Source organism: Panicum hallii, chromosome 1 (assembly GCF_002211085.1).
Source record: "Panicum hallii strain FIL2 chromosome 1, PHallii_v3.1, whole genome shotgun sequence".
In the NCBI taxonomy this organism is placed as follows: domain Eukaryota; kingdom Viridiplantae; phylum Streptophyta; class Magnoliopsida; order Poales; family Poaceae; genus Panicum; species Panicum hallii.
Window position 1 is genome coordinate 55,047,332 of NC_038042.1, and position 27,438 is coordinate 55,074,769.

The 27,438-nt window shown below is 48.2% G+C and overlaps 4 protein-coding genes and 1 pseudogene across 5 annotated transcripts; 1 reads left to right on the forward strand and 4 right to left on the reverse strand.

The window, feature by feature from the left end:
- Positions 1-1,678: 1,678 nt before the first annotated feature.
- LOC112882146 (E3 ubiquitin protein ligase RIE1) lies at positions 1,679-3,914 on the forward strand. The gene is made up of 5 exons (XM_025947167.1): positions 1,679-2,284; positions 2,440-2,559; positions 2,717-2,849; positions 2,950-3,108; positions 3,489-3,914. The coding sequence occupies exons 1-5, from the start codon at positions 1,758-1,760 to the stop codon at positions 3,648-3,650; spliced, it is 1,101 nt and encodes a 366-aa protein (XP_025802952.1). The 5' UTR covers positions 1,679-1,757; the 3' UTR covers positions 3,651-3,914.
- A 412-nt stretch (positions 3,915-4,326) lies between these two features.
- Positions 4,327-6,646, reverse strand: LOC112879053 (pentatricopeptide repeat-containing protein At1g15510, chloroplastic-like). The gene has a single exon (XM_025943377.1). The coding sequence runs from the start codon at positions 6,607-6,609 to the stop codon at positions 4,681-4,683; it is 1,929 nt and encodes a 642-aa protein (XP_025799162.1). The 5' UTR covers positions 6,610-6,646; the 3' UTR covers positions 4,327-4,680.
- A 313-nt stretch (positions 6,647-6,959) lies between these two features.
- Positions 6,960-10,136, reverse strand: LOC112891076 (ankyrin repeat-containing protein At2g01680-like). Of its 2 annotated transcripts, XM_025957988.1 has the most exons (4): positions 9,719-10,136; positions 8,605-9,014; positions 7,671-8,097; positions 6,960-7,575 (listed from the first exon to the last, which is right to left on the reverse strand). In XM_025957988.1, the coding sequence occupies exons 1-4, from the start codon at positions 10,005-10,007 to the stop codon at positions 7,517-7,519; spliced, it is 1,185 nt and encodes a 394-aa protein (XP_025813773.1). In that variant the 5' UTR covers positions 10,008-10,136; the 3' UTR covers positions 6,960-7,516. The 2 variants fall into 2 exon arrangements, with proteins under 2 accessions (XP_025813773.1, XP_025813766.1); XM_025957981.1 differs by having other exon boundaries at positions 6,960-8,097; positions 9,719-10,135.
- Positions 10,137-13,774: 3,638 nt separating this feature from the next.
- On the reverse strand, positions 13,775-14,201 carry LOC112898804 (ankyrin repeat-containing protein At2g01680-like). The gene is made up of 2 exons (XM_025967105.1): positions 13,905-14,201; positions 13,775-13,792 (listed from the first exon to the last, which is right to left on the reverse strand). Exons 1-2 carry the CDS (start codon positions 14,199-14,201, stop codon positions 13,775-13,777), a joined length of 315 nt encoding a protein of 104 aa, XP_025822890.1.
- Positions 14,202-16,797: 2,596 nt separating this feature from the next.
- Positions 16,798-21,716, reverse strand: LOC112898813 (annotated as a pseudogene).
- Positions 21,717-27,438: the final 5,722 nt, after the last annotated feature.

The window sequence follows — 27,438 nt, forward strand, 5'->3', positions numbered from 1 at the left end:
CTGACTCTCTACCTCCTCATCAATGCAAGCGTCCATGGATCCTCCTCACGCGAAGGCAGAGGCGGCGGCGGCGGCCGTGACCGCGCCGACTCCGCCGCGGCCGGGGAAGGCGGAGAAGGGCGCAAAGGCGACGACGCTGCTGGACGTGGAGGAGGTGGAGTGGATCACGCGGGAGCTGGAGCGGCTGCTGGCGCGGGAGCAGAGCGGCGCCGACGCCGGCGCGGGCGGGCGGCACTGCCGGAAGAGGGCCAAGCTGAGCCCCGCGCCCAAGAGGGGAGGGTTCCTGGCCGACCTCCTGGGGAGGCATGCCGTCTCCATATGCAGCGGGGACGGCACCGCCGCAGACAGCTCCGCCGCCAGGGCCGGGCGCCGGCGAGGCGGCCGGGGGAGTTTCCGGGAGGTGGAGAAGGTATAGATCGTCACTAGCTTATGGTTTTGGAACGGAGGCGCAAGTCTCGTTCTCCCGTGATCAATTCGCTCGACCGATGAACTCGTCCTTCTGTAAATTGCCCCGTGTTGCCGCGCGTGGTTAGTGGGGTTCGTTTGTAATGCCTGAATGGCAGTGCTTACAGATAATCTAGTAACTACTCATAGTATCATATAGTTCTACTGTATACTCTTAAGGCTTAATCTGGGTGTTGGTTGTAGTTTGGGTTTGATCCAAAGAAAGTTTGCAGTACTAGCACTGTACATTTGTTGGTTCATGATGAACAGTAGAAGCAGCAGAGATCAATGTGAACGTGTCACTTTCAGAGCCAGCATCGTTCGAAGTTTCCGCAGCAGTAAATCTCTTCCCGAGCTACGATAAGCCGGGCTGCAAAAATGATGGCTGGCAAGTTCCCCAGGAACGCAACTGAATGCTGCAGTTAATATGTCGCTCTGAATTCTGATCATGTTAACGAGGACATAATACAGATTGATCTGAATGGACAGAGCGATAGGCGGCGTCTCGAAACATGGAGAGGGATTTTGGCTTGGGGCTCCTATATAGCTTCCCTGGAAGATGGATAAGCCATCCATACCCACGAGCCTCCCACCCCCACCGCCTCCTCCGCTGCTCTGGCCGGTGGCACCACCACTTTCGTCCGCGCCGCTCTCCCTCCACCACCGTCGGCGCATCCTCGCTCTCCTTTAACCTGGTTCGGCATCACGTCCCTGCCTAGGATCTGGTCCGGCCTCCGGCAACCACCACCCCCGCCGGCGGCGGAGCGCCGCCACGTCGCTCGCCCACACACCACCGTCCACCGCCGGTCAATTCATTCCTATTTCTCTTCTAACGCCAACGAGCATTAGAGTTTTGGTACCCCAGCAACCCTAGCAACTCTAACCCCTCCGCCGGCAACCTCGCCAGCGGCTCCCCCCACCTCCCGCCTGCCCCTATGTACCCCTAACCTGGAACCCTGACCTGGTGACCGCAGCCGGTGGCGCGCCAAGAGGAGGAGGAGGAGGAGGAAGGAGATCGTGCGGTCCACGTGGTCGGCACCAATCTTCCAATGTGCGTGAACTTCCCATGTTTCGGAAAATGTATAAGATCGGCGATTTGGGCTGGCCACCCACCTGCAGCCCGAGCTGCATCAGGCCCCAGCCCAATCGGCCTCCCCTGCACGTTCGCATGGTTGAACCCGGCCCAAAACAAGAATAAGCGAACCGCTTGGAAGCGTAGAGAAGCGAAGATTCGTGTTGCGGAGTGGAGCCGACAGCTCTGAGAGCGGCCGAGAGAGAAAGAGAGACCGAGAGAGGAGTGGTCCCCCACCCAAATGGAGGCGGCCGCCTCGTCGCCGTCGCCGGAGCAGCCGCTGCTCCGTCCCCCGTCCCCGCCGCCCAATCCCCGCACCGGAGCCAGCTCCGGCAGCCCGGCCTCCCCTGCGTCCCCCGCGGCGAGGCCGAGCCGCCTCGCGGCGCTCATCGGGCGCGCCGCGGGGCGGCGCGGGCCCTCGATGCTGGTGCGCGAGACGGCGGCGCTGCAGCTGCAGCAGAGGCGCGCGGATTGGGCGCACTCCCGCCCCGTCGTCGCGCTCGACATCGCCTGGAACTTCGCCTTCGCCGCCGCCGCGGCAGCCGTGCTCGCGTCCTCCGCCGAGGAGAGCCCCGTCAGGCCGCTCCGCCTGTGGCTCGTCGGGTACGCCGCGCAGTGCCTGGTGCACGTCGCGCTCGTCTGCGCCGACACCCGCCGCGGGCACCCCACCGCGCGTGGCTCAGCCTCCGACATCGAGTCCGCGGGCGCGGGGACGGACAGCTCGGACACCGACGGCGAAGATGACGAAGGGACGGAAGAGAGGAGCAGGTGAGGCACGATGTAAACCTCAGCTTCTATCATGTTCGTGATGTGCTGGTATTGGGATTAGGGTTTGTGCAATGAACTTTAACTCTAAATCGTGCTTGCTTAAGTGTATATGTTGACTTTCTAACTCCCCTTTATTATTTGGCTTACTCCTGCAGCTATACAAGTCGTTGCGAGTCTATGAACACGATGATATCGTTTCTGTGGTGGATCATTGGGTTCTACTGGATAGTGTCAGGCGGGGAGGAGCTCGAGCTCGGCGCTCCACGGCTGTATTGGTATGTCAGCTTCTTTTTTACATTTAAGCTGTTATGTTTCCATCTATATGCTTTTCCCAGTTGATGCCTGCATCTATATACTCTATAATTAAGGTCTGAGCTGTTCTGCTTGTCATGCCTAAATCCTGACAGAGTTACCTGCTTTGTGATTTTGCAGGTTAACCGTTGTGTTTCTAGCCTTTGATGTGTTTTTTGCTGTGTTCTGCGTTGTTGTGGCGTGCTTCATTGGGATTGCACTGTGTTGCTGCTTGCCTTGTGTTATTGCTATTCTCTATGCTCTGGCTGGTCAGGTAAAACAATGAATTATGAGCTCAAGAAAAAGAAGTTGCTTCTGTACCACATTCATTTGTTACCACACAGTGCTTACTTCGTTTCCTCCTGAATTTGTAGGAAGGTGCATCAGATGCAGATATTGGTGTTCTTCCCAGGTATAGATATTCTGATCCAAGTGAGAACGGAGAAAAAGGGGCAGATGAGGGAGTGATGATCCCTATCATGAATAATAGTGGGACATCAACAAGTGAGCGTATACTTCTTCGTGAGGATGCTGTAAGGATTTTGTTCCATGCTATATCTAACTTCTTTTAATGACTTACCTTTTTTTTTCCCATATGAAGTTCTTTTACACTACGTTATGATTTTTCTATGTCTATTAAGGCACACACTAAAATTTCCACAGAAAAGAGCATATTGTTTATGTTGGCACTTGGCATCAATCGCATTACAAACTTCCAGTTGCTTCCCCTGTGTCCATATATATGCACTGGCATGTCAGTACGAAATTTCTACAGTACTTTCTCTTTTTCTCACCAGTTCTTTGGTTGATGGAAAGTAGAAACAGATCAAATAATGCTTCCATTTCAATAATAGTATCTTTCATCCTTGCAATGTTTGCCACAGCGTTTCTGACAGACTCTTTGTTCTTTCAGGAATGTTGTATCTGCCTCTCATCATATGAAGATGGAGCAGAGCTATCTGCTCTCCCCTGCAACCATCACTTCCATTGGACATGTATTACCAAATGGCTTCGAATGCATGCTACCTGTCCACTTTGCAAGTACAACATTCTCAAAGGCAGTGACAGTGCATAACGGACTTATGCTGACACAACTTCCACACCTCAGAGCCTGTGTGCATCAACATCCAACTCGTAAAGCAAGCAAGCAAAGCTTCTGCGATGTCTTAGTGTTTCTGATCTGGTTGTACGCTGATTCAAGAGCTGTTTTTAAAGTGACAATGATGCGTGTTTTCCTTTTAGGATGTAGTGGCAACCTGTAAATGAATGAAACCTAACTTACAGTGGGCTTTGCTAATATCACCTGTAAATATCTTTCGAGTTGCGCTGCTTTTTTTCATATGTTTTGGTAATATATTCAATATTTACAAATTTATTTGATGGAAGTTGCCTACTTTTCTTGCTCCACCGATATTGTGTTCTGGCTGGACTCACGTTCCATCTAAAAGGTCCTTCGCTTGATTCTTTCTGCCCTACGTGATTAATTCAGAGAACAAGCTGAATATACAAACACAAAATCTTGGAGCAGCTCATGTCCATTGAGCAACGTTCGGCCAAAAGAGCACTATGTTCTATTAAATTCCATCTCTTGAACTTCAGCATGGATCTCATCCCAAATACGAAATTGCTTGAATCTGCTACAGCATGATAATTCTGACTGCGGAATCTCATGTAAATCTCGCGTGGATATCATTCAGGGATGTAAAGACGAGATAGCAGCGCACCAGAACATTTGATTTGAGATAAATATTTTAAAGTTGAAGTACTATTAAGCAATTGATCTACTCATCTACTCCGTACAACATAGATTCAGATGCTCACGTCTAAAAGGAAATAGATACAGGTGCTCACAGAACGTCAGCAAACCAGTATGATCACAGAACTTTATGAGCAATATTCATGAAAATGTACTTCTCTTTTCTGACGTTAGAAGTGAGAACAATTACAAGACAACATACAAGTCACTGAAGTTAGTGATAAACATCACTAAGAACTACCAATACTGTATACAGTCAGCAATATCTGCATCTAAGATGTGTATCCACAGTGACAACAGCATTCTCGCTTATTGTAACTCTGATGCAAAATGAGTCATTCTATTGTTCTTAGATCAAGTAGTCGTCTCCATAGACCTTGAAAAATGCTTCATACACATGGGAATTCCTCTCTCTGATCAAAGTGCAAACATTGTGAGCATCCCGCCATCGTCTGCACTTGAAATACATATGAACAAGCAAAGTTTGCAATACAACATTCATTTCAGAGCCTGTCTTGATGAGACGAGCATGTATCTGCCTTCCATAGTGCGGAAGCCCTTGGAACCGGCACAGGTTTAAAAGCCCCGCCAAAGTGTAATGGTCAGGCCTAACACAGGCAAGCTCCATTTGACGGTAAATGTTTATTGTTGCCACTGACTGCCTATCACCCACATAACCTGAAAGCAATGTGTTCCATGATATCAAGTTCCTCTCATTCATCCTGAGAAACAGTAACCGGGAGACTTCAATGCAGCCACATTTTGCATACATGTCGATAAGTTCAGTTTCCAGTACAACATTCATCTGGTTTATGACCTTAATGGCATGGCCATGGATTTGCCTTCCATATTCTTTATACCTTCTATCACCACAGAGCCTCAGAAGGTTCGCAAAGGTATGTTGGTTAGGCTTTATATTTGCGGACTCCATTTTTCTGAAAGTATCAAGTGCTGAATCAACCAACCCATTTTCAACATACCCAGACAAGAGCGCATCCCATGATACATAATTCCTCTCTTCCATTCTGTCAAATACCAAGCGAGCAAGTTCCATGCTGCCGCTTTTACCATACATGTCAACAAGCGCGGTGCCACGGATGACATCGGTATCCAGTGCTCTTCTAATCAAATAACCATGGAATGCACGGCCCCTATATGTGTCACCCAAGTGGGCACATGCTGCAACTCCGCTGCCAAGGGTGAAACGATCAATAGTGAAACCCGACTCTTGCATTTGAACAATCATGTCTAGCGCCTCTTTGCAAAGTCCAAGTCGAACATAGCGTGAGATGATTGTATTCCAACTCACTTGATCCCTGCCGGTCATTGTGTCAAATACCCCCCTGCAACTCTCCATGCTGCCACACTTCCCATACATGTCAATGAGGCAGTTCCATACGGTGGCATTCATTCCAAACCCAAGGACAACTGCCATAGCATGCATCTGCTTTCCGCGGACCAGACACCCCAATGCACCGGATGCCTGAATTGCCATTACAAGAACAGAAACATTGGGAAGGACGCCCGAATGCTGCATGGCCGAGAATGCAACCGAGGCTTCATCCCACTGAGAAGAACGAGCATAGCCACCAATGATCACACTCCAAGAGACCGCATTGGGCTCCCTTATCTCATCGAACACCTTCTTCGCATCATCCAGGAATCCAAAATCAACGTACGCGTCGACCAATGCCGTACCCACGACGACATGCTGGCACAGCGAGCAGTTGATGACCAGGCCGTGCACGGCTCGGAGCATCCTGCTGTCCCGTAGGCCAGCGCAAGCTCTGAACACGCTCGGGAGCACGAACCTGCTCACGGGAACCCCCTCCCTCCGCATCATGCGGAAGTGCTCGACGACCTCCTCGTGCTTGCCGGCATGAGCCAGAGCAACGACTGCCCCGCTACTGCTCTTCTCGCCGCCCTTGGGCGCTCCGCTGCGACTCCGCCCTTCTGCGCCCTTGCCCTTCGTCCTGGGCCTTTCGTCAAGCAGATTAGCCGCGCCCGGAACCGTCGCGACGCTCCTATCCGGCATTCTATCGAACAGGTTACGCGGGTTCGCCGGGCCAGGGCTCTGCTCGGTTCTTGGACTGGGCAGCACGAGGAGTTCTCGCTTCAAGGTGGCCGTAGAGGCGGCGACGCATCGGAGGATATGGGGTCGCCGGCGCCGGCGGCCGAGGCCCCATCTGAGGCGGGTGGGTTGGTGGGAGGCGGGATTGGAATCGGCGCGAGAGGGAGGGAGTCCCGGAGGATAAGGGCGCAGGAGGCAAGCGGCCATATCTGGTTGCTGTTTGGCTCAAGAGAGCCGAGTTATCATTAATACTCTCTACAGCAGCAGACCCTTTTCTCTCCATTTCCCCTTTATTATTGTTTTTTAGAGGGATCAAAGCAGTAACATCAGGGAAGTCAAAACTTTGTACATTTTGAGTAATAATAAGTCCAGGTAATTTTAGTCTGTCAAGATTACATTAGATTTTATGTTTCAATTTGCTTTCATTTGACACTGGGTTTGTAGCTATAAGTTATATATTTTGCGCAAAAATGATGGATAAAGTCCGATTTTGAAGACAGTAAAAAACAGAATACACCTATTCTATTTTTTATTGAAAAAAACTTGAGCACAATGTATAGGCAGGTCACAAGGGGGCAACAATTTCAGAATTCATCTCAGGCATGCTCTCCGTACATTCTCAGGTACTGTACATCAGCAAGAAGTCCGCGAGTAGACGGGCCATGTCTCTCGGGAGAAAGGTCTAACTGTGGTGCCTGACCACAGACCTAAAACAGCTACAGCAAATATATACATGGAGCATCTGTATTCTCACAATTGCCTCTTCTTAATGTTACACGCAGCTACAACAAGAGTAGTTACTGTTAATCCTCCCTACAGGGCATAGATTTTCTTCTCATGATCAGAGAAGGCTTCCAGATCTGAAAAACCATCATGGAGTGACCAGGAGAAAGATTTGCTGCCGCTAGCCCTCTTGATGCGCCGCTGTCTGTCTTCGCCAAACTTGAATCGTGGGCGCAACAACAGATAGGCTAGGAACAGGAGGGTTCCGATCATGATTGGCCCTCCAATGGCTGATGCAGTGAAGGCCATCCAGGCATGTTGCGGGCCAACTACAACATAGGCGAGTGAGATGAAAGCTGCGGCTGTGCTAAGGCATGCAGCCCACATGAGCTTATTTACAATCTTGATGACTTGCTTCTGGGCACCAGTTTCCCAGGCAACCAAGGTGATCTGCACGACAACCACCGCAAGGGAAATGAAAAGAGCGGTGGCATTCAGAAGACAGAAGACACGAAAACCATTGAGTTTGGCTATATGCGCCTCACCGATGTCTCCCCCATCTTTCACATCCTGGAAGTATTGACCTGGCAGATTGAATATTGCAACGAATGCAATGGAGGCAATCAGGGTTGCTACCATGGTAACTGAGTTGATGGTGTTCTGAATAGCTTCTCGGTGTAGTTTCTGCAATTCTTTGCGAATCCCTGTCACTCGTTTGTTGGTCTTAGCGTTCTCGCTAAGCTGCGCCTGAACATTGTGCTTGATATCACTCACAGTTCTCCTTAGTTCTGATGCCTCATCAACTTTCCCCACATTTCTGGCATTCTTTGCACCAGCCTCTGTCAGCCACTCTATTATTTCTGTTTTAGACTCACCATACGGAACTTTGTCAGCCAAATCCATAGCTGTTTCATTTTGACTATTGATAGCATTGACTTCAAGTGACTCATAACTAAGCAGAAGTTGTACCATCTGAAAATAATAGTGACTGGTAAGGCCAAGATGAACTTGGACAATCAACGTAAAGCATGCTTGGAAACAAGTATGAACCATTGTGGAGTGGGCGGCTGGACTGCAAGATTATTGCACTGAGAAGTCGACCACAATTCCACTATAGTGATATCATGATATTAACATCCGGATATATTCTTGAACCTTTGCAATGACTTAGTAATACTAGTGGCAGACAAGCCAGCAGCAGCAGCAGCAACTAATGTCTTTATAGTGCTCAATATAAGATGATTTTGTATTCTAAAGATTTATGGTTCCCACTTTCATTAGATGCTCTCTTCAACTAAGAAACCACCAATGGCTAACATGTGACATGTTTTTCACGTTGAGAAAATTTTGCTGCTTAGGATACATACTGAAAAAAGACACCTAACAGAAATAACAGTGCTATAGCTCTCGATGCATGCTGTAGTCAACTTAAAATAAAACAGTAAACTATTTCTATATGTCCCTAGAGAAGAACCATACCTGAGGCCTCCATTTTCGTGTAGCTATGTGCAAAGCTGTATTTCCCTTCTTGTCACGCACATTGAGGATGGAAACATCAGCCATGAGTAACTCTTCCACTACATCTGTATTTTTACCTTTCACAGCCATGTGAAGTGCAGTTTGTCCCTTCCTATCCCTTATGGGAACGATACCTGGATCCCTCTCTATAAGTGCTTTGACAATACGATGGTATCCAATTCTTGCAGCAGTATGCAGTGACGTCTTCCCGTTTTTCCGAACAATCCTTATGCAGCTATCATCGGTGTCCAGTATAGCATTTACAACATCCAAGTGGTCCTTGACAGCAGCAGAGTAAAGGGGGCTGGTGTTGGAAGAGTCGCAGACAGAACAAAGCTCTGGCCACCGCCCCAAGAACTCTTTCACAACCCCTGTTTCCATTTTTCAAGTCATCTATAAGTTATGCTTCGATTTAGGACAGGGAAGAAATAGAGTGGCTACATTTAATATGAATATGGCCCATCATATACCAAAGTTCCAGTTCATCATTGACTTTCATAGTTCTGGATGGAAATAATATACTAGGAAAATTTGAAGAGTATATATTTCATCTTAAAATCATCTGTACCAACATATGCAGCTTACTAAACATTTAATCATGACAACAATATGTACTCTATTATCAGTCCTTTTGCTATGAGCAAAAGACCACAGAATTCCTCACTTAAGTGCTAAAGACTAGCAGCTTCAACAGAATTGAATTTTAAGTAGTAGCTGACAATCAATCAACATAAAACACCCAGAACCGGTAGAACTGCCAGCAGATTAGGGATCACCAGCAAAATTATCCCTTTGTTACCTGCTACAACTACAAAACTTGAGAAAATCCACATACAGCCCGACCAATCACTACCAGAGCTTGCAGTCCAAACCACCAGGTCGCTCAAATGCTAGCCTAGATCAACTTAATCAGTCAAGTATTAAGCCGTCTCGCTAAAGGCCCAAAAGGCCCTACCACACATAAGGCAAATCAATCGCGCTGACTTATAGTAATTCTCAATTCACTAGACCCGAGGCATCGATCGGCTCCCGGAACTGTCCAAAGGGACCGGACGGGGACAGGGGGGCAGCTCACCCGTGTGCCCCTGCTTGGCGGCGACGTGGAAGGCGTCGAGATCGAGGCGGGAGCGGACGGAGGCGTCCTCGAGGTCGTAGAGCGGGAGGAGGATGCGGACGAGCTCCTCGCTCCCGGCCTCCGCGGCCACGTACAGCGCGGTCTCCCCGGCGTCCGTCTGCGCGGCGGCGAGCGCGGCCAGGGAGGTGCCCGAGGCCTCGGCGTCGGCCAGGAGCGCGCGGACGGCGGCGGCGTCGGCGGATCGGACCGCCGCGAAGAGCGCCTGGTGGGAGAGCGGCGGGAGATCCATCGGGGCTCCGGCGCGGGCGGGCGTTGCCGCCGCTGTGGCTCCACTGCCTGATTGATTGGTGCGGTGGACTGGTGGTGGTGGTGGTGTGGACTCGGTTTGCTTTGCTTTGCTGGGTGCCCCCTGCTTGCTTCCTATTCCTTTTTCTCCGTGGGATATCAACAAGCGGGGCAGAAAGCGAGAGGAGCCTTTTGGACGGACGCCCGACGCGCATTCGAGCTGCACGATGCATATTTTGTTGCAGGAAACGAAGTTGCAACTTGCAAAAACCCTTTATTTTGTTCTTGCAGTTTATGGTATGCAAAAAGATAACGCTAGCGAGTCCTCGTGTGCACATGTGTTCGTCGAAGGCTGATTTTTGGTGGTGAAGCAGCAGCTCACAAGGGGGCAAACTGTTCAATGGTGTGAGAAAACACATAAATTGGTTGCATAGTTGAAAGGAGGGCCTAACAGAAATAACGACGCCATTGCTCTTGATGCGTCATACAGGCAACTAAAAAAATAAAATAGCAACATCTCTAAATAATCCTAGGGAAACACGGACATAGATTGTTGTACTCCCCTTCTTGCTGCGCACATTGAGGATCCAAACATCAGCCAAAAGTAACTCTTTCACTACTCCGTCTGGACTTTTACCTTCCACAGCAGCCATTCCAAGCGCAGTGTGCTCACAATACAGATGTATCCACTTTACTGTCACGTTAAATTCGAATACGGATACGGATATCCGTATTGATGTTTAGGTGGATACGGATATCGGATATCCGTATTCACATTCTCATCCTTAGTTGGAAGTGTCCCAGACTGAAAGCTCCAGTAACCTGTTAACAAGGCATCTATAAGTTATGCTATGATTAAGGGTAGACAGAAAAAATAGATGAGCTACATCTCATCATATATATATATAAAAATCCCAATGCATCATTGACATTTGTAATTTTGGATGGATATACTATGACGTTTTCAACTGTATACATTTCATCCTAAAATTATCTGTACCGCTCTATGCATCTTAGTAAACATTTTACCATGACAGCATTATCTACTTTATTACAGACCGTTTGCCATGAGAAAAGATTAGTAATTGAAGTTTTGGCTAACCAAGCTTGTTAGCCAACTTTTCGTGTGTTTTTTTCATTCTCTTTACCTAGGATCTTATCGAGTTCAAGATTTCTCTCTTTTTTCAAAGATGAGCAAGTCTTCTTGCTTCTTGACACTCTCCTCTTTCCTTTCTATTGTCTCAAGCAAGTCACACATGCTAGGCGAGGTTATTTCATTAGCATCATCTAGCAGGTCATCGTCTCTATCGCTATCGCTCTTACCATGTTCATCTACATTACGAGATTTGGAAGTGGATGATATCTTGCGCCCTTCTGCCATAGGACGAGTAAGAACATCTTCATCGTCGGAGTCGGTGCTAGAGTCATTTGAGTCCCACTCTTTACCAATATTAACTTGGACCTTTTGGCTCTTCTTATGACTCTTGTTCTTGTTCTTCTTCTTGTTATGATTCTCCTCCGTTTTCTCATCATAGTCCTTGTTCTTCTTGTTTGGACAATTGAACATGAAATGGCCGGTCTCACCACACTTATAGCATGGTCTTTTGGAGTGCCTTTTCTTTGATTTTCCTTGCATCTTGAAAATCTCGTTTAATCTCTTGCTAAAGAGTTCCATGTCATCCTCTTCTTGCTGATCTTCACTTTCTTCTTCACTGGAGCTTTCTTTAGCTTCTTTTCTTGGCTTTGGAGTGAGGCATTTCTTCTTTGAGCTTGAGCTTTGGTTGATGAGGTCCTGAATTCTTCCAAGCACATCATAAGGTGTGAGCTTTGCAAAGTCATCTTGCCAACGAATACTGGTGGCCAATATGGGATATCTTGGAGTGATGGCTCGTAGCATTCTTCTGACAACAAACTTGTCCGTCATTTCCTCGCTTCCAAGCTCCTTGATCTCATTCACAATGAGGATTAGCCGGTTATACATTTTCTTTGGTGTCTCACTTTCCTCCATGAAGAACCTTTACAATTTTCCCATCAATAGCTCAATTTGTAACTTTCGAACACATGGGGTGCCTTGATGAGCCAATTGGAGTGTATCCCATATCTCCTTGGCACTTTCAAGCCCATATACCTTGTCACGCTCATTTGGACTCAATGCACTAAGAATGGCACTTGCAGCTAGAGCGTTCTTGTGTTCATTTTGTTCTTCTTTGGTAGTTCGGCTGCCAGCACCCTTGACGGCATAACCTGTTTCAACAATCCACCAAACGGAGGGATGGATAGCTGTCAAGTAAATCTTCATCTTATGCTTCCACGCGGCATAATCTGTTCCGTCAAAGGAAGGTGGTTTACCTGAAGAGAACAGATGTGTATCAAGATGGAGCATTCATATTTGCATAGTCAAGAAGAATTCTAGCTCCACCGTCACCCTTTCCATTACGTGGCATCTCAAATCCTCGAAGCAGTTAAGCCTAGTTTGGAAAATTAGGACTCAAGGATCTAGGTAGATGCGGGCGCAACAGGCGCTTTCGAGTGTTCCAACTATTCCGATATGGACAAGAGTTTTCCCCATACAGGCAGCCGAATGCCCGAATAAATAAAATGCCTAAATGGAGCGTCGGATTAGTTTAATCGAGCAGAAGGGGGTGAATCCTCAGGACCTCCCTCTCCCTCCAGGCTCCAGCCCAGATAATGCAGTGGGATGGTACGGTGCTCATCTATCACTCTTAGCTCACAAGATTCGAGCATTCGAGCAGAATTAAAATGAACAGGGCAGAGCGGGGGAGCTGTAGGACCGGAAAATGCGACTAGAGAGGGGTGAATGGGAGCAACTTAAAATAATTTCGCACGGAAGCAAACAGATCAAACTCCCCAATTTCAAGAACTTTAGCAAATTAGATCCAAACACGAGGAAACTCGAAACATAGATTCACAGGATCGCTAGAAACCTATTCCCAAAATATTATGCAAGACAATCAAGTATAAAATGCGGATCAAGAAAATCTAGATCGAAACCGACGATAAACCTGACGAAAAACAAATAAGCACGATGCAATGAAACGAGGAACAATACTTAAAGATTAAACCAAGTACTTGTTCTTACAAAATTGCATCTAGTCTCCGCCCGATCGTCCTCCCTCTCTTATTAGAGAGATCAACAAAAATCCCTCACTAGGAATTAAACCCTAGGCTAGACTGGAGAGAGGAGTGCACGCCAGAAGAGCTTCAGGGAGGCGGCTACTGTAGCGCGGGACTGTTCACGGCGGTACTATTCACGACGGACTGTTCACGGTGGCTACTGTAGCAAACACCAAAAACCCTAAGACGCATGCCCCTCAATCCTAGGTGCCACATATTTATAACTCATAGGGTGGCACTATCTAAATTACAAATTTGCCATTACGTAAATCAAATTAACGTAATTGGCGCGTATCACGCAATATCATCCTCCACGGCAAACAATCTCGATGTCCGCGATCCTTCCATCTAGCACCATGGCGTCCCGTGATCTCGCCGCACGACGATCCGGAATCTTCTCGCGATCGACAATTGTCCCCGTCTTCGGCCACGTCCGCCGCAACGAACGTCCGGGATCTTGGTTTTGTGGCTTAACCAAGAAACCGTCCACCAACGTTCTCTCGCTGTGTCGTCAGGTACAGTAGACATACACCGCACGATCTCAAATCCCTCGAACGCAAGTCTTGATCCACCCTTCACCGCTCTCAGTCCATCGGCGTGGCATCGTATCTTCATTCTTCACACGTCGCCGCATGTTCAGTCTCTATCTATCACCTGCAACGATACCAACCAAGAGAAACGTGACATGCACACTGTATTGTTCAATCACTTGTTACAAGTTCCTAGCCCCACGAGCATCTCAGGAGCGAAGGGGGACCTCACCTACCCAGCCCCGCATGGCGACGAGGTGGAAGGTGTCGAGGTCCAGTCGCGCGCTGACGGCAGCGGCTTTGAATTCGTAGAGGGAGAGGATGAGGCGCACGACCTCCTCCCGCTCGGCCCCCGCAGCCACGTACGTCGCGGCCTCCCCGGCGAGCGCGGGCAGGGAAGCGCCCGACGCCTCGGCGTCGACAAGGAGCGCGCGGACGGTGGCCGCGTCGCCGGACCGGACGGCGGCGAAGAGCGCCTGGTGCTGGTGGGAGGGCAGCGGGGGATCCACCGGGCTCGGCGCCGCACGCGGCATTGCCTCGCGGGTCGGGAGTCGGGCCCGGTTGGAGGGAGGGAGGGCACGCCGCTGTCACTCCGCTGCTTCGCTTGGGTGTGGTCTGCGGTGGCGATGGCTTGGGCTCGGCTCCGTTTGCTTTGCTGGGTGCTCTCTTCTGCTCCGCCACTCGCTGGGATGTCAGGTTGGGGAGAGGGAAAGCGGAAGGAGCCGTTGGAGCACGCCCGACGAGCAGCGCGCGCGCCCCCACCCACCCATGGCGCCACTCGAGGCAATTTTGAGATTATTCGAAACCAAAACTCCTGGTTGCACACGGAATTAGTATCCTGTCCGTTGAAGGTGATTTGGTGGTGACTGGAGTTTGGAAATGTGAATTTCTGAATCATGATCCGAGATCCGTGGTTCTGGAACCATCAGGATGAAATTTAGAAATTTAAAATACGCACGCACCCCTCTTCTTGGCCTTCCTCCCCACCCTGCCATGCACTAACATGAAGTTAATATGAACAAATACTAGTTCAAGTTAGCTTCGACTGAAATAAGCATACAATCTAGCTAATCTAGGTAAGCAATAGCGCGCATGGTATGGTATGTATGGGCCGGCCGAAACGGGGGAGCAGGAGGCAGAGCCGATACGGAGAACAGGTGCTCAAATCCGCCATCAGAGTTGAGAATCGCAGTTGTCACTGAATGTTCGATAAGGAAGCGACTAGTGCTCAAATTGACGACTAGCAATCCGTCCCTGCTACTGGACACATCAGAACAGGTAGCAGCGTTGCTCAATTGAAGACCGAGGATGAGTCTGACAAGAGGGTTCGGTCACTCTGCTCTGTAGAAAGCATTGCATCCTGATTCTGATTTGTGGAAGAGAGAAATCAGAAGTATGTAAGTTGGGAGAAGAAGTATGTGTGGATGTGAACAAGTTTCCTGGAAAATTGCAGGATTCTGAATCAAATTCGTGGAAGAGAGATGCTGCACCATTTCAATCTTCAGTGAAGCAGCATGTGTTCATGTGGACTGGCATACTGAATTGCAAGATTCTAAGTTAGCTTACTCCAGCGATGGTGTGGTCTGGTCAATTATGCTCAATTATCGTTGTCTCTGCTGCAAGTTTTTGTCTGAACCATGTTTCGTCTAGCTTTTCAACATTCTCATGGTTCACTAAAGGACAGGCGTTGTTAATACCAAAGGGTTCGGTCTGAACCTCGAGTGGCACTTTACAAAATTGAATGTACTTATGCACTCCTGCCACTTATACTGTGTAAAAGACGAGGCATTTGTTTGGATTAGTGGTAGAATGAAGCGTCGGAGGGTATGCTTGCCATGTAAAAACTCAAACCTTGGCAAGTACTAAAATCTAAGGGGAATCTAATGGGGCTTTGGATTTGGAGGGATTTATTATAACCCTATAAGTTCCCTCATGTGGAGGGACTTATTATGAGCTTAAAAGTGCTGTTTGGTTGTAGCGGTTTATAAAAACCTCTATAATTGATAATGACCTTTCTACCTATTAATGCTCTTGTAGGTGAGGGAGATAAGCGTGGTGGGAGGAAAGTGTGGATATTTTGGTATGGTTCATAGAAAATAAACCCCATATTTCTAGGCTTTGGACGGGTCTATGGGCTTACTAGGCTTATAAGCATAAGTCTTATATAAACCTTCATGTTTGATAAAAAAAGACTTACTAAAGGTTTGTTGGTAGGGCTTATAATAAACTCCTCCAAAGCTATCACCCTCTCTCTAAGATTGTTAGATGTTGCTGGAAAACTTTACCATCCAATTGGATGAATAACACAGTTAATGTTAATCGAACTCGAAACTGCAATCAATCACAGCGAAATAATAACACAATTAATCTCAGTAATCCTATTACACAGATTCTCTGCTTCCGCCGCTACAGAGTGTCGACGATGAGCTCCCGCAGCGCGCGCCTTGACGCCTCGACGTCGCGGCGAGTGAGGAACGGGTGCCCGAGCAGCTGCGGCACCGTGGCGCGCGGCGCGCCGCGTCGGCTCCCTCTGCGGGCACGCGGTCACGAACCCGCGCAGCTCCTCCGACGCCTCTGCTTCTTCCGGCACGCGCAGAAGCTCCCCGTGGCAGATTGCCAGCTCCAGCTCCGCAGCAGATGCCTTCTCGACATCCGGCACGACGGCGAAGCGGCCCAAGAAGAGCTCCAGGACGGTGACCCCCGAGGCCCCAGACATCGGCGGCCATGGCGCCGCGCGGCCCGGCGTGGGCTTTCGGCGGGAACCGCTCGGGGCCGAAGTAGGCGCTGCCGTAGAGGATCCTGGACGAGTTGAAGTCGCTGATCTTGATCTCGCCGCGGGAGTTGGCGAGGAGGTTGTCCGGCTTGACGTCGAGGTGCGTGACGCCACGGGAGTGGAGCTGGGCCAGCCCCACGACGCAGTGCGCGGCCGCCTCGGCGAGAGCCGGACGGGCAGGAGGCAGAGCTATTTATAAATCGCGACTAGGGTGCTATTTGTAAATATTTAACCCCAAAAAGGGGGTTATATGCAAATAATCGGATGCGCCAATTTAGGGGTATTTTGCATATATTCGGATCGCGATTATTAATCACGATCCAAATTAGGGGCCTTTCTGCAAAGTTTCAACGGGCCCTATTGCGGATCTTTCGGCCGGGCCGCCGCCGCCCGCCGCGGGAGTTGGCGAGGAGTTTGATAGGCTTGACGTCGAGGTGCGCTACGCCACGGCCCACGGGAGTGGAGCTGGGCTAGTCCCACGACGCAGAGCCTCGGTGAGCGCCGGCTCCAGGAACCGTCTCCCCCGACGGCGGCAGAGGATACGGCGGAGCGAGCCGGCGTCCATGAACTCGAGCGCGTAGGCGGGCTCGCCGGCGGGTCCGCGGAGCATGGCGTGACAGTCGATGACGTGCGGCGACCCGGCGGCGCGGCTGAGCACCTTGGCCTCGTCCTCCATGTCGGGGTCAGCGTCGAACGACATCTTGAGCGCGAACACCGCGCCGATGTGGCGGTGGCACGCCTTGCTGACCCTGGCGAAGCCGCCCGCGCCGAGGTCGCCGATCCAGTCGAGGTCCGCCAGCCGCAGCTCCTCTGGCGCCGGTGCCGAAGCAGCGGAGGAGCTGGGATTTATGAATTGCCACGCACGTCTCGTCCGAATCGATAAGTGTCGCGATTCACTGGAGGAGTTCAGGTGCATGCAATTCGTTTCTAATATAGAGAGGTAGGCCATGATTAGAGCTCTTCCCAGCGCCTTTTCTGTTCATCTGTTTCATTTTGATCCTGCAATTGACATGGAGCATCTTGTGCCAGGTTGTGCTGCAGCACAGTTCCTATTTCTTATGTGAAACATGTATGCTTGTGGCAGTATTGAGTTGGGTCTGATGTGTTGTTCTCTCCTTTTCTTTTACAGACTATCATAATGCAGAGGGTCCGGAGAACAGTGAACTTCTGGATAATCAACATACTTATCCATCCTGTACTACTCCGATTTCAAGCACTGAATCTGGTCTGACGACAGCCCAGTCATTCTACATTCATTTACGTCCCCATAGCTACATTCTGCTCTGTGCTGTCCCAAGGCAAAAGTTTGAGGTGATTCCGAAGAGCAGATGAGATATCTCGTGTACTCCAATTTCTCAATTAGGACATAAACACCAGTTCATCGATCGATGTCATTGATTTCAATTGTCTCTGCTCCTATACCTCGGTTCCTCATGTAGCAAGCAACGAGTCATGAGCTATTTAACTAGCATGCTGTCTGACACAGGGTTCTTTTTTGTGCATTTCAGCTTATTCAGAAACTAGTAGTTGCACATACACTTGCAAGCCGGAATTTTCCATTCTCTGTGTATCCAGTTTCATCTACAATTATAGTCTAAATAAGAGAACGCAGTGTAGTACAGGCTGGTCTGCATCTTTTGTGGAGTGCACCCCTTTTCTTCAGAGCACAGCCAGCCATCAGATATTTAGATGACTAGTTAACGCCAAGCTTTTATGCTCTTTGATATGGATCCAGCATATTTTTCTGTGCTGAGAAAAGATAATCATAGTTTCTCACTGCCGCCACAAAGTATATTGCAGTGATATGGTGGCTATCTTCAGGGCAAGCTAACACATCGACAGTCTGCTGTTTGATCCATGTATTCCTTTTGGTTTTTGACTTTCTTTCCTGGAAGTGATTTTGTAAACTTTTGGTCAAATTTGTTATTAATTATATGAGTAAATTGCATCCACCATACAACAACTTGTACATTTGTATCACTTTAATCCACCAAGTTGCAAAACATGCAAATGAATATTTGAACTTGTCAAACTTATGCATGTCCGGTCATATGTACGCCGCTAAGTGTATTTTTCTAGCAATACCATCCATAATAATTAACACAATCTCACTAAATTTCTATATTTTTATGGTTCTCTAAGGCTGCAGATGTATGCAGTATAGTACGTAGACTAGTTTGGTTTGGTTTGTGGCAAACTGGATTGGACTTTGCTTGGAACGATGAGCTAGCATACTCTGACATGATGTTTCCATGACACTCCATGTAATAATTGAATTTAGAAAGTGTTTTTAAGGAAGCTACAAGGATATAATGTTCTAGTCCCTATCATGCACCACATGATGATACATGTCACATAAATTTTTGTATGGTGTCTTGATATTGATCCATGTGAAATCTGTGTTTGATAAATTTGCCTTTTGTCCTCCGTATCCTCAAAATCAGTACTTGTCACCTAAGTTATATTAACATAGAAAAAATACGCTTGGTGGTGCACGTATGAGTATATGACCGTACATGCACATGTTTGATAAGTTCATGTACCCATTTACATGTTTTGCAATTTGTTGGACCAAAGTGATACAACCATACAAATTGTTGTATGGTGAGTGCAATTTACTCTAATTATATATATCAGCTGTCATGTTGGTTGCTTTGAAGGATAGAGATATGAGATGAATGTATGTTCAGGGAAGTTGAGTTCTGGTTTTTTTCGAAAGGATAGCAATAGCTTTGCCGAATTTATATTAGACGGAAAGAGAAAAACATCGACCAAGAAAAATAAAAAAATAACAACTACACTTACTCCGACTACGCACCAACTTCACTCAATGTGATGTGACATATTTCAAATTGATAGCAAATAAAATTTAAATTCTGGTTCTACTATATATCATTGCAGATAAATCATCTTTTTTTGGATCCTTTTAAATTGTTTCATTGAACCATCAGTCAGTCAGAAGATATAGGTGGCAAATTTTGTCCATCAAACACACACCGAGATAAATGATTTGGCTAATGTCATACACGCAAGAAATTAAAACAAACTGCAGGCTGCAGGTAAATGCATGCATCAGCGATTTTTTTTTCCCGGTCGCGGTCGGTCGACCAGCGATTCCAGGTCATCGGTCAATGGTATCGCGGTGGCGGTCGTCGTCTCCATCCAGCTGCGGATTCCTGGGCGTGGGGCTCCGGCATCTGAAGCTTGTCCGCCAAGATCTTGAGAGGACGAGCCTATTATCATCAACGATATATCCACACCTATATCAGTATCTATTTTAATAATATCTCTTAGTTCTATTACTCGCGCTTGTACTCGTCGGCTTACCCATTAAGTAAGTTTACTTTTAAGCTCAGGTTCATCATATTTAGACAATGGAGATACATGCACTCTTATTTTACTCAGAAACAATGGATTGGATCAAAAGGGAAGAGGCATCGCGCAGGCTGGATTCGGACTGCAGGACAGGCACGACTTGTGATGGCCGCCACGATTTCATCCGGACTCCGTTTTTGTCGTTCAAGTACTTCCTGAAAAGCTTATCAAATCTACTTTCCAACGGATCCAGAATCACTTCCATATCTATTCGGAGTCAACCGCAATTCTCGATTTACTACAGAGTCCTTTTCAGCCACGGTGCTACGTCACCCTAATTTTGGCCCAACGGGCCGTGTATCAAGTTGAGTCCAAGTCGGATGCGTCTTAGGGTTGGAACACGACCCCAGCACCCTTGTGGTCGTTCTCCTACTTCTTTATAATATTTAGCCGCCGTCAAGAACACGCGGGTTTTGTTAAATACAAGTTTAGCTTTTGCTACTTCCTTGTAGACGCGCGTGCTGATCCAGCCGCCCGTCCACTTATTTTCGGAACCCACCATAATTGAGATTCGGTTTGAGACCTTCAATTACATATCGTAATTTCAGTACTTGTTCTACTTATTTTTGGTTCTTCGATTACTTGCAGGACGAGTGCCCTAGTGGCCGGGTATCGTGCTCCACAAGATCGCGGCAACCATAGGAGGTGGTGTATCGGTTGCTAAGGCGCAACATCCATGGAAGGCTGTAGTCGGGCCGTGAACGTCGTCTCCTCCATCAATCGAGTTATCCCACACCTCTCATCGAAAGATCAGGAACAAAACCTAGCGGATTCGCATCAGTTAGTAATCAGAACTGGGTTGTTCCGTGAGAGACTTCCAATCCTTCGCTATTTTTATTTTTTTACAGTCCAGAAAAAGTCAAAAATAGTAGACCGCCGCCGTGGCCGCACGCAGCTGGCATCGCCGACGAGGAAGACCGCCGCCGCGAATCAAGCTCTGCGCGCTGGAACTCATCTCTCGGCATCACGCTCGAGACGCGGGTACTCTTCGCCGTTAGTTAGCCCTGAAGCGCGGCGCGCCGGCCAGGGGCCATGCCATCACGGCGACGATCGACGGCGAGCAGGTGGCTGCCCTGTCCCCAGAATACGTGCATCTTCAGTTGGTTTCAGCTGACAAATCACAATGTTTGAGTCTCCTGAAATTTTTCGTTGCATTCAACAATGATCAGCACTCTGTGCATGATCGCCGCGTTCACCCTCGCGACAACCGAAAGCTGACTGGCCCCGTTGGTTGCCACATTTGGGTTTGGCAGAAACCAATCAACCACATCACCTGCACATTGCGATCGTGTTGCTTCCGTGAGTCAATCGGAAGAATCCCTCCATCAGACTAGCGCCTGCCCGCCATGGATCATCTGATCTTTAGCTAAGTTTAGTTTAGTCCAGCGGCTCTCTTGCATTGGTTGTGCGCATGTTCAGGTCCAGAGGCTATTTTTGGGCACGTCCTGTGTACTTAACTCCTTCAAACCCGATCGAATGCAACAAAGATGGAGCCGTTTCATAGCCCAAAGCTTCAGATAGATGTTACTCGTGTTCATGCGTGTCGGTCCTGCTTGAAATGAAATCTAGTTTCAATGTGTTTACTCCGGTCGTGATGCACCGGGTTCTTGATCGATGACGTATTCATTCACGATACCAGTTGATCAAGAACACAAAAGATCACGACGGAGTCGGCACATTGACACAATATTTCATTTCATGATTTTCGCATGGGAGTTCGCAAAGAGGCTTCCCCTCCCCCAGCCGCGCCGCGTTCGGAGTCGACACCTACCTTACCTGGTGGCTGCTGGCCGCGGCGCACCAGCGACGACGGGCCCCTCCACACAACGCAGGCCGGCGGCCTCCCAACGTCCGCCAGCTCCACGGCCGCGCCAGGTGCCACCACCTTCGGCTTGACCATGCGCACCACGATGCAGATGCACAGGCGCGCAGCGTGCCTGGCGCACGGCCGAGCGGCGCTTCTCGCGCGGCGCGGCGGTTGGCGCTGCAGCCGGCGGCGGCGGAATGCGCTCTCGTCTTTGCAGGCAGGCGCTGCTACTGCTTCCACCGCTTTCCTCGCCCCCTCCCAAGTCCCCGGCGAGTGTCCATGGCGGCTGGACGCCGGGACCGGGGGTGGACTGTATTTAGTCTACCGACCGGGTGGACGGTATTTCATTTACCGTCCACTCCTAAGGTATCCGGGGCCGTCCGATTCACAACCCTCGACCGCGATTTGAAGCAGACGAGACGAACCGTACTGCCGCGCCATGGCCGCGCCCGCGCGACACCGCTGACATCGCCGGAAGAACAGCCGCCGCCGCCCGCCGCCGTGAATCGGGCTCTCACGGCCGGGATCACCATGACTCCCGGGAATCAAGATCACAAGACGCAGCCTCTTTTCGCCGTTCCCCCTCTTGCGCGGCGTGCCGGCCATTGGGAAGCTTGGATCATGCATGCCGTTACGGCGACAAGGCAGGCGTCCGCCACTCGGGTGCAGATGATTCACGGCTGCGCACGCTCGTGCATGGTGGTCCAGGATCCAAGGAGCGGACGATAACTGCTATCGCAGTTGCTGTGCTGCCGGGTGTTCGACTGAATTTTGGTACCGAATTCACTGCAATTTATCCATAGGAAAATGTCATGCTCTTCTTACTTGATTTTCATGCTATTGAATCCCAATGTTCGTGCATTATATCACTCACGATTAGTGACTACTATGCTGTTGGTTTAACAGAAATTTTGGTCTCCGTTTCCAGGGTGGCAAGGCAGCGGCAGTATCCATTTCTTCTTTCCTACTTGGAAAAATATTCCAAGTTTTCAACCGAAATGAAAATGAAACTGAATTTTGAACATGAGTTCAGAGATCCAATAGAGATGGAAGTCTTTTGAAGCAATATGATACATTTGTCAGAGATCTTATTACAGTTAACATCTAGAACAGTTGTTTAGCTTTAGCAGCATTCTAAAAAGGAAATTAAAGAATATGCTAACATCCAATGTCCATAGCTAAAATTCTACTAACAAATGCTTTTTTCTAAGGAAACAGGAGGGGATAATTCCCCTACTAACAAATTCTTTTTTTAAGGAAACAGGAGGGGATAGTTCTCCTACTAACCGGCAAAAAACAGAAAGATATAGTATTGACTTTTGTAGGGGCTACTGCTCCTATATGGATGATTTGGTATACGCGTAATGACTTAATTTCTGAGAAAAAACAGATTACCCTGACTATTTTTAGGGGAGCATATTGGCTGCGATTTTGATCCCTGCTGCAATCTGCGAAATTAAGGGAGACTGTCCGTTTGGCAAGCAAATCGCTAGAGATCATGGCTTTGGATATCTTCGCCAACAATGGATGGAGAAGCAATAAGAAAATCTGCTTTTAATTACTTATTTTAGTTGGTGTACACTTTTACTTATTGTTTATGATAAGCTTTGGAGCTAAGATTGCTGTAAAAATTGGCTGTGTACGTTACGGTTGCAGAGGCCGAAAACTCTTCCTTTTCTAAAAAAAAGTTATCCCCTAGAATATTCTTATAAGCTTATCCTCGTCGTGTAAAGTCACATCCTTGTCCTGAAACAAAAATATGAGTTAGTCTAATGCTAGTTTGACACCAGCTCCACAAGGATAGTTCAGGTGCTTCAGAAAGATCTTTCAAATTCACTTGCCGTGCTGCAGGTTATTCAACTGATTTTGGACCTTAGAATTCACTGTTTGAATGCATTATATCACGCTCTTCTTACTTGTTTTTCATGCTATTTAGTCACACTATTAACACTGCCTTTGCCGGTCCCAAGCCCGCGATGAGAAAATGTGGAGGGTTGTGTTAGGTCTGGCGAACCAGCGTAAAAAATCAGCCATTCAAATGGAAATGAAACCCATAAGAAATTCGTTGGGGCGTAACCCTCTTAGCGACGCGCTACATCGGAACCCGGGTGTGGTGTTAAATGGGCAAGGGCCGGGTCGTCATCCCCTCAGGGGCGCGTCGTATCGTGATCCGGATACAATGATAAGTGAGCAAGGGTCGGGTCGTCGCAGCCTCTGTGGCGCGCTACATCTGCGCCCGGGTATAGTGAAAAATGAGCAAGGGTCTTCGCATTTCTCTCGACGGGTGCGAAGGGTAAGGAAGCTAGCCGAGCCAACTAGGATTCGTCTAGATAGTTGGAACGTAGGGTCTCTAACAGGTAAGTTAAGAGAACTAGTCGATGTAGCAATTAGGAGGCATGTAAATATTCTATGCGTGCAGGAGACTAAATGGAAGGGCCAGAAGGCGAAGGAGGTGGAGGGTTCTGGCTTCAAGCTGGTACACGGGGACAACTTCGGGTAGGAATGGTGTAGGCATCTTGATCCATAAGAGTCTTAAGGATGGAGTTGTAGATGTTAGGAGGCAAGGCGACCGGATTATCCTAGTGTGGTTGGTCATTGGAGATTTGGTTCTGAATATGATCAGTGCCTATGCCCCTCAGGTAGGTCTTAGTGAGAGCTCCAAGAATCAGTTTTGGGAAGACCTTGATAGCATGGTTAGTACCGTGCCTATCAGTGAGAAGCTCTTCATAGGAGGAGACCTCAATGGCCATGTAGGAGCGACTAATGTAGGATACGAGCGAGTACACGGGGGTTTCGGGTATGGTAGTAGGAACGAGGGGGGGAGGATGTTTTGAATTTTGCGGTGGCCTACGACCTGTTGTTAGCGAATACCCTCTTTAGAAAGAGAGAGTCCCATCTAGTAACTTTCCATAGTGGACAATACTCGAGCAAAATCGATTTTATCCTTGCTAGGAGAGAGGATAGACATGCATGCTTAGATTGTAAGGTGATAGCTGGGAAGTGTGTTGTCCCCTAACACAAGCTTGTGGTGGCGGATTTTCGTTTTCGGGTACGTGCCCACTGGGACAAACGTGCCAAGATTGCGAGAACGAAGTGGTGGAAGCTTAGAGGGAAAGAGGCACAAACGTTTAAGGAGAGAATGCTAGGCGAGGGGCCTTGGGAAGAAGGAACAGATGTAGATGATATGTGGCTAAAGATGGCGACATGTGTTCGGAGGGTGGCCTCAGAAGTGTTTGGTGTGAGTAGGGGAGGCAAGTAGGAAGTAAAAGAGACTTGGTGATGGAATGACGAGGTGCAAAGGGCTATTAAGGAGAAGAAGGAGTGTTTCAAACGCCTTCACCTCGATAAGAGCGCAACCAACATCGAGGGCTATAGATTAGCGAAGAGGTCTGCAAAGCGAGCTGTAAGTGTAGCGGAAGGTCAGGCTTTTGATGATCTTTATCAACGGCTAGGTACGAAGGAAGGAGAGAAGGATATCTATAGAATCTCTAGGACCCGTGAGAGGAAGACAAGGGACATAAACCAAATCAAATGCATCAAGGATGGGACAGATCGACTTCTGGTGAAGGATGAGGAGATCAAGGACAGATGGCGAGAATACTTCGACAAGTTGTTTAATGGGGAAATGAGGGTCCTACCTTCGAGTTGAACGACTCATCTGATGATACCAACAGACGCTTTGTGAGGAGAATTCAGGAGGCAGAGATCGGGAGGCTTTGAAGAGGATGAAGGGAGGTAAAGCGATGGGTCCTGATGGCATCCCCATTGAGGTGTAGAGACGCCTGGTCGAGAGGGCGGTAGTATGGTTAACGAAGCTTTTTAACCTAATTTTCCGATCAAACAAGATGCCGGAGCAATGGAGGAGAAGTATATTAGTACCGATCTTCAAGAAAAGGGAGATATTCAAAGTTGTACTAACTACCGGGGATTAAGCTGATGAGCCATACAATGAAGCTTTGGGAGAGGGTTATCGAGCATCGCCTAAGAAGATTGACAAGGGTGATCCAAAACCAGTTTGGGTTCATGCCTGGGAGGTCGACCATGGAGGCGATTTTCTTAGTACGACAGTTGATGGAGAGATATAGAGAGGAGAAGAAGAACTTACACATGGTCTTTATTGACCTAGAGAAGGCGTATGACAAAGTACCGAGAGACGTCATGTGGTGGGCCTTGGAAAAACAAAACGTCCCAACTAAGTATATTACCCTCATCAAGGATATGTACAAGGATGCGATGACTTGTGTTTGAACATGTGATGGCGATATCAGTGACTTTCCAATTAAAATAGGACTACATCAGGGGTCAGTATTGAGCCCTTATCTATTTGCTTTGGTGATGGATGAGGTCACAAGGGACATACAGGGTGATATTTCTGGGTGTATGCTCTTTGCTAATGATGTGGTGCTAGTTGACGAGAGTAGGGCAGGGGTTAATATGAAGTTAGAGCTGTGGAGACATACGTTAGAGTCGAGGGGTTTAGACTGAGTAGGACCAAGACCGAGTATATGATGTGCGACTTTAGCCCGATTAGGTATGAGGATGGGGACGTTAGCCTTGAAGGTCAAGTGGTGGCCAAGAAGGATATTTTCCGGTATCTAGGATCAATGCTTCAGAAAGATGGAGACATTGATGAAGATGTTAGATATAGAATTTCAGCTGGTTGGTTGAAGTGGCGGCAGGCTTCGGGCGTCCTCTGTGACAAGAAGGTGCCACAGAGGCTAAAAGGTAAGTTCTATAGGACGGCGATTCGTCCGGCGATGCTATACGGTGCTGAATGTTGGCCTACAAAAAGACGACATGTCCAGCAACTGAGTGTAGCAGAGATGCGTATGCTGCGTTGGTTCTGCGGGCATACAAGAAAGGATAGAGTCCGGAACGAAGAGATTCGAGATAGGGTCGGGGTGACACCTATCGAGGAGAAGTTGATTCAACATCGGTTGAGATGGTTTGGACATGTACAACGGAGGCCTCCCGAGACGCCGGTGCGTAGTGGTGTTTTAAAGCGGGGCGATAATGTAAGGAGAGGTAGAGGTAGACCTAGACTAACTTGGGACGAGACGGTCAAAAGAGACCTTAAGGAGTGGAATATCGCTAAGGAATTAGCTATGGATAGGAGCGCTTGGAGATTAGCAATTAACGTACCTGAACCGTGACCTTTGTTACTTTTTGTTTAACCCCTAACTCTTCCTTTGGCTTGTACCCTTTTTGTGTTTGTTATTCTTATTTTCTATGGGTTTCATCTCTAGCCTACCCCAATTTGCTTGGGACAAAAGGCTAAGTTGTTGTTGTTGTTGTCGTTGTTAGTCACACTGTTCGAATGCATTATATAACTCACAACTAATGACTACTACGCTGTCGGTAGCCTTTAACAGAAATTTTTATATCTGTTTCGTTATATAAATTCGCTCAACTTAAACAAAAAAGTTCTGATCGTGAATCATCGTGTTGATGCGGAGTCCGGTGAAGGTGATTTGGTGGTGATTGGAATTTGGAAGTCAGCTTAAAGCTGGCTGAAGCTTAACCGATGTGCTTTTCTGAATCGTGAATCCTGAAGAATCATTCCGATTCTATCCGTGGTTCTGAAACCATCAGGATGAAAAGTAGACATGAGATTTGACAAAAGAAAATCTGTGAAATTCTACGCAAGATCAAACAGACATCACCGTCACGGCTGCATGCATATTCCGTTCTCTACATGAGCTTCACTGAAGCACGAACTGTATCAGGTGCCAGATTGGTGTGTGCACGTCCATCAAGAAATGAGTTAACACGAGCAAATGCTAGTTCAAGTTAGCGTCGACTGAAATAAGCATAC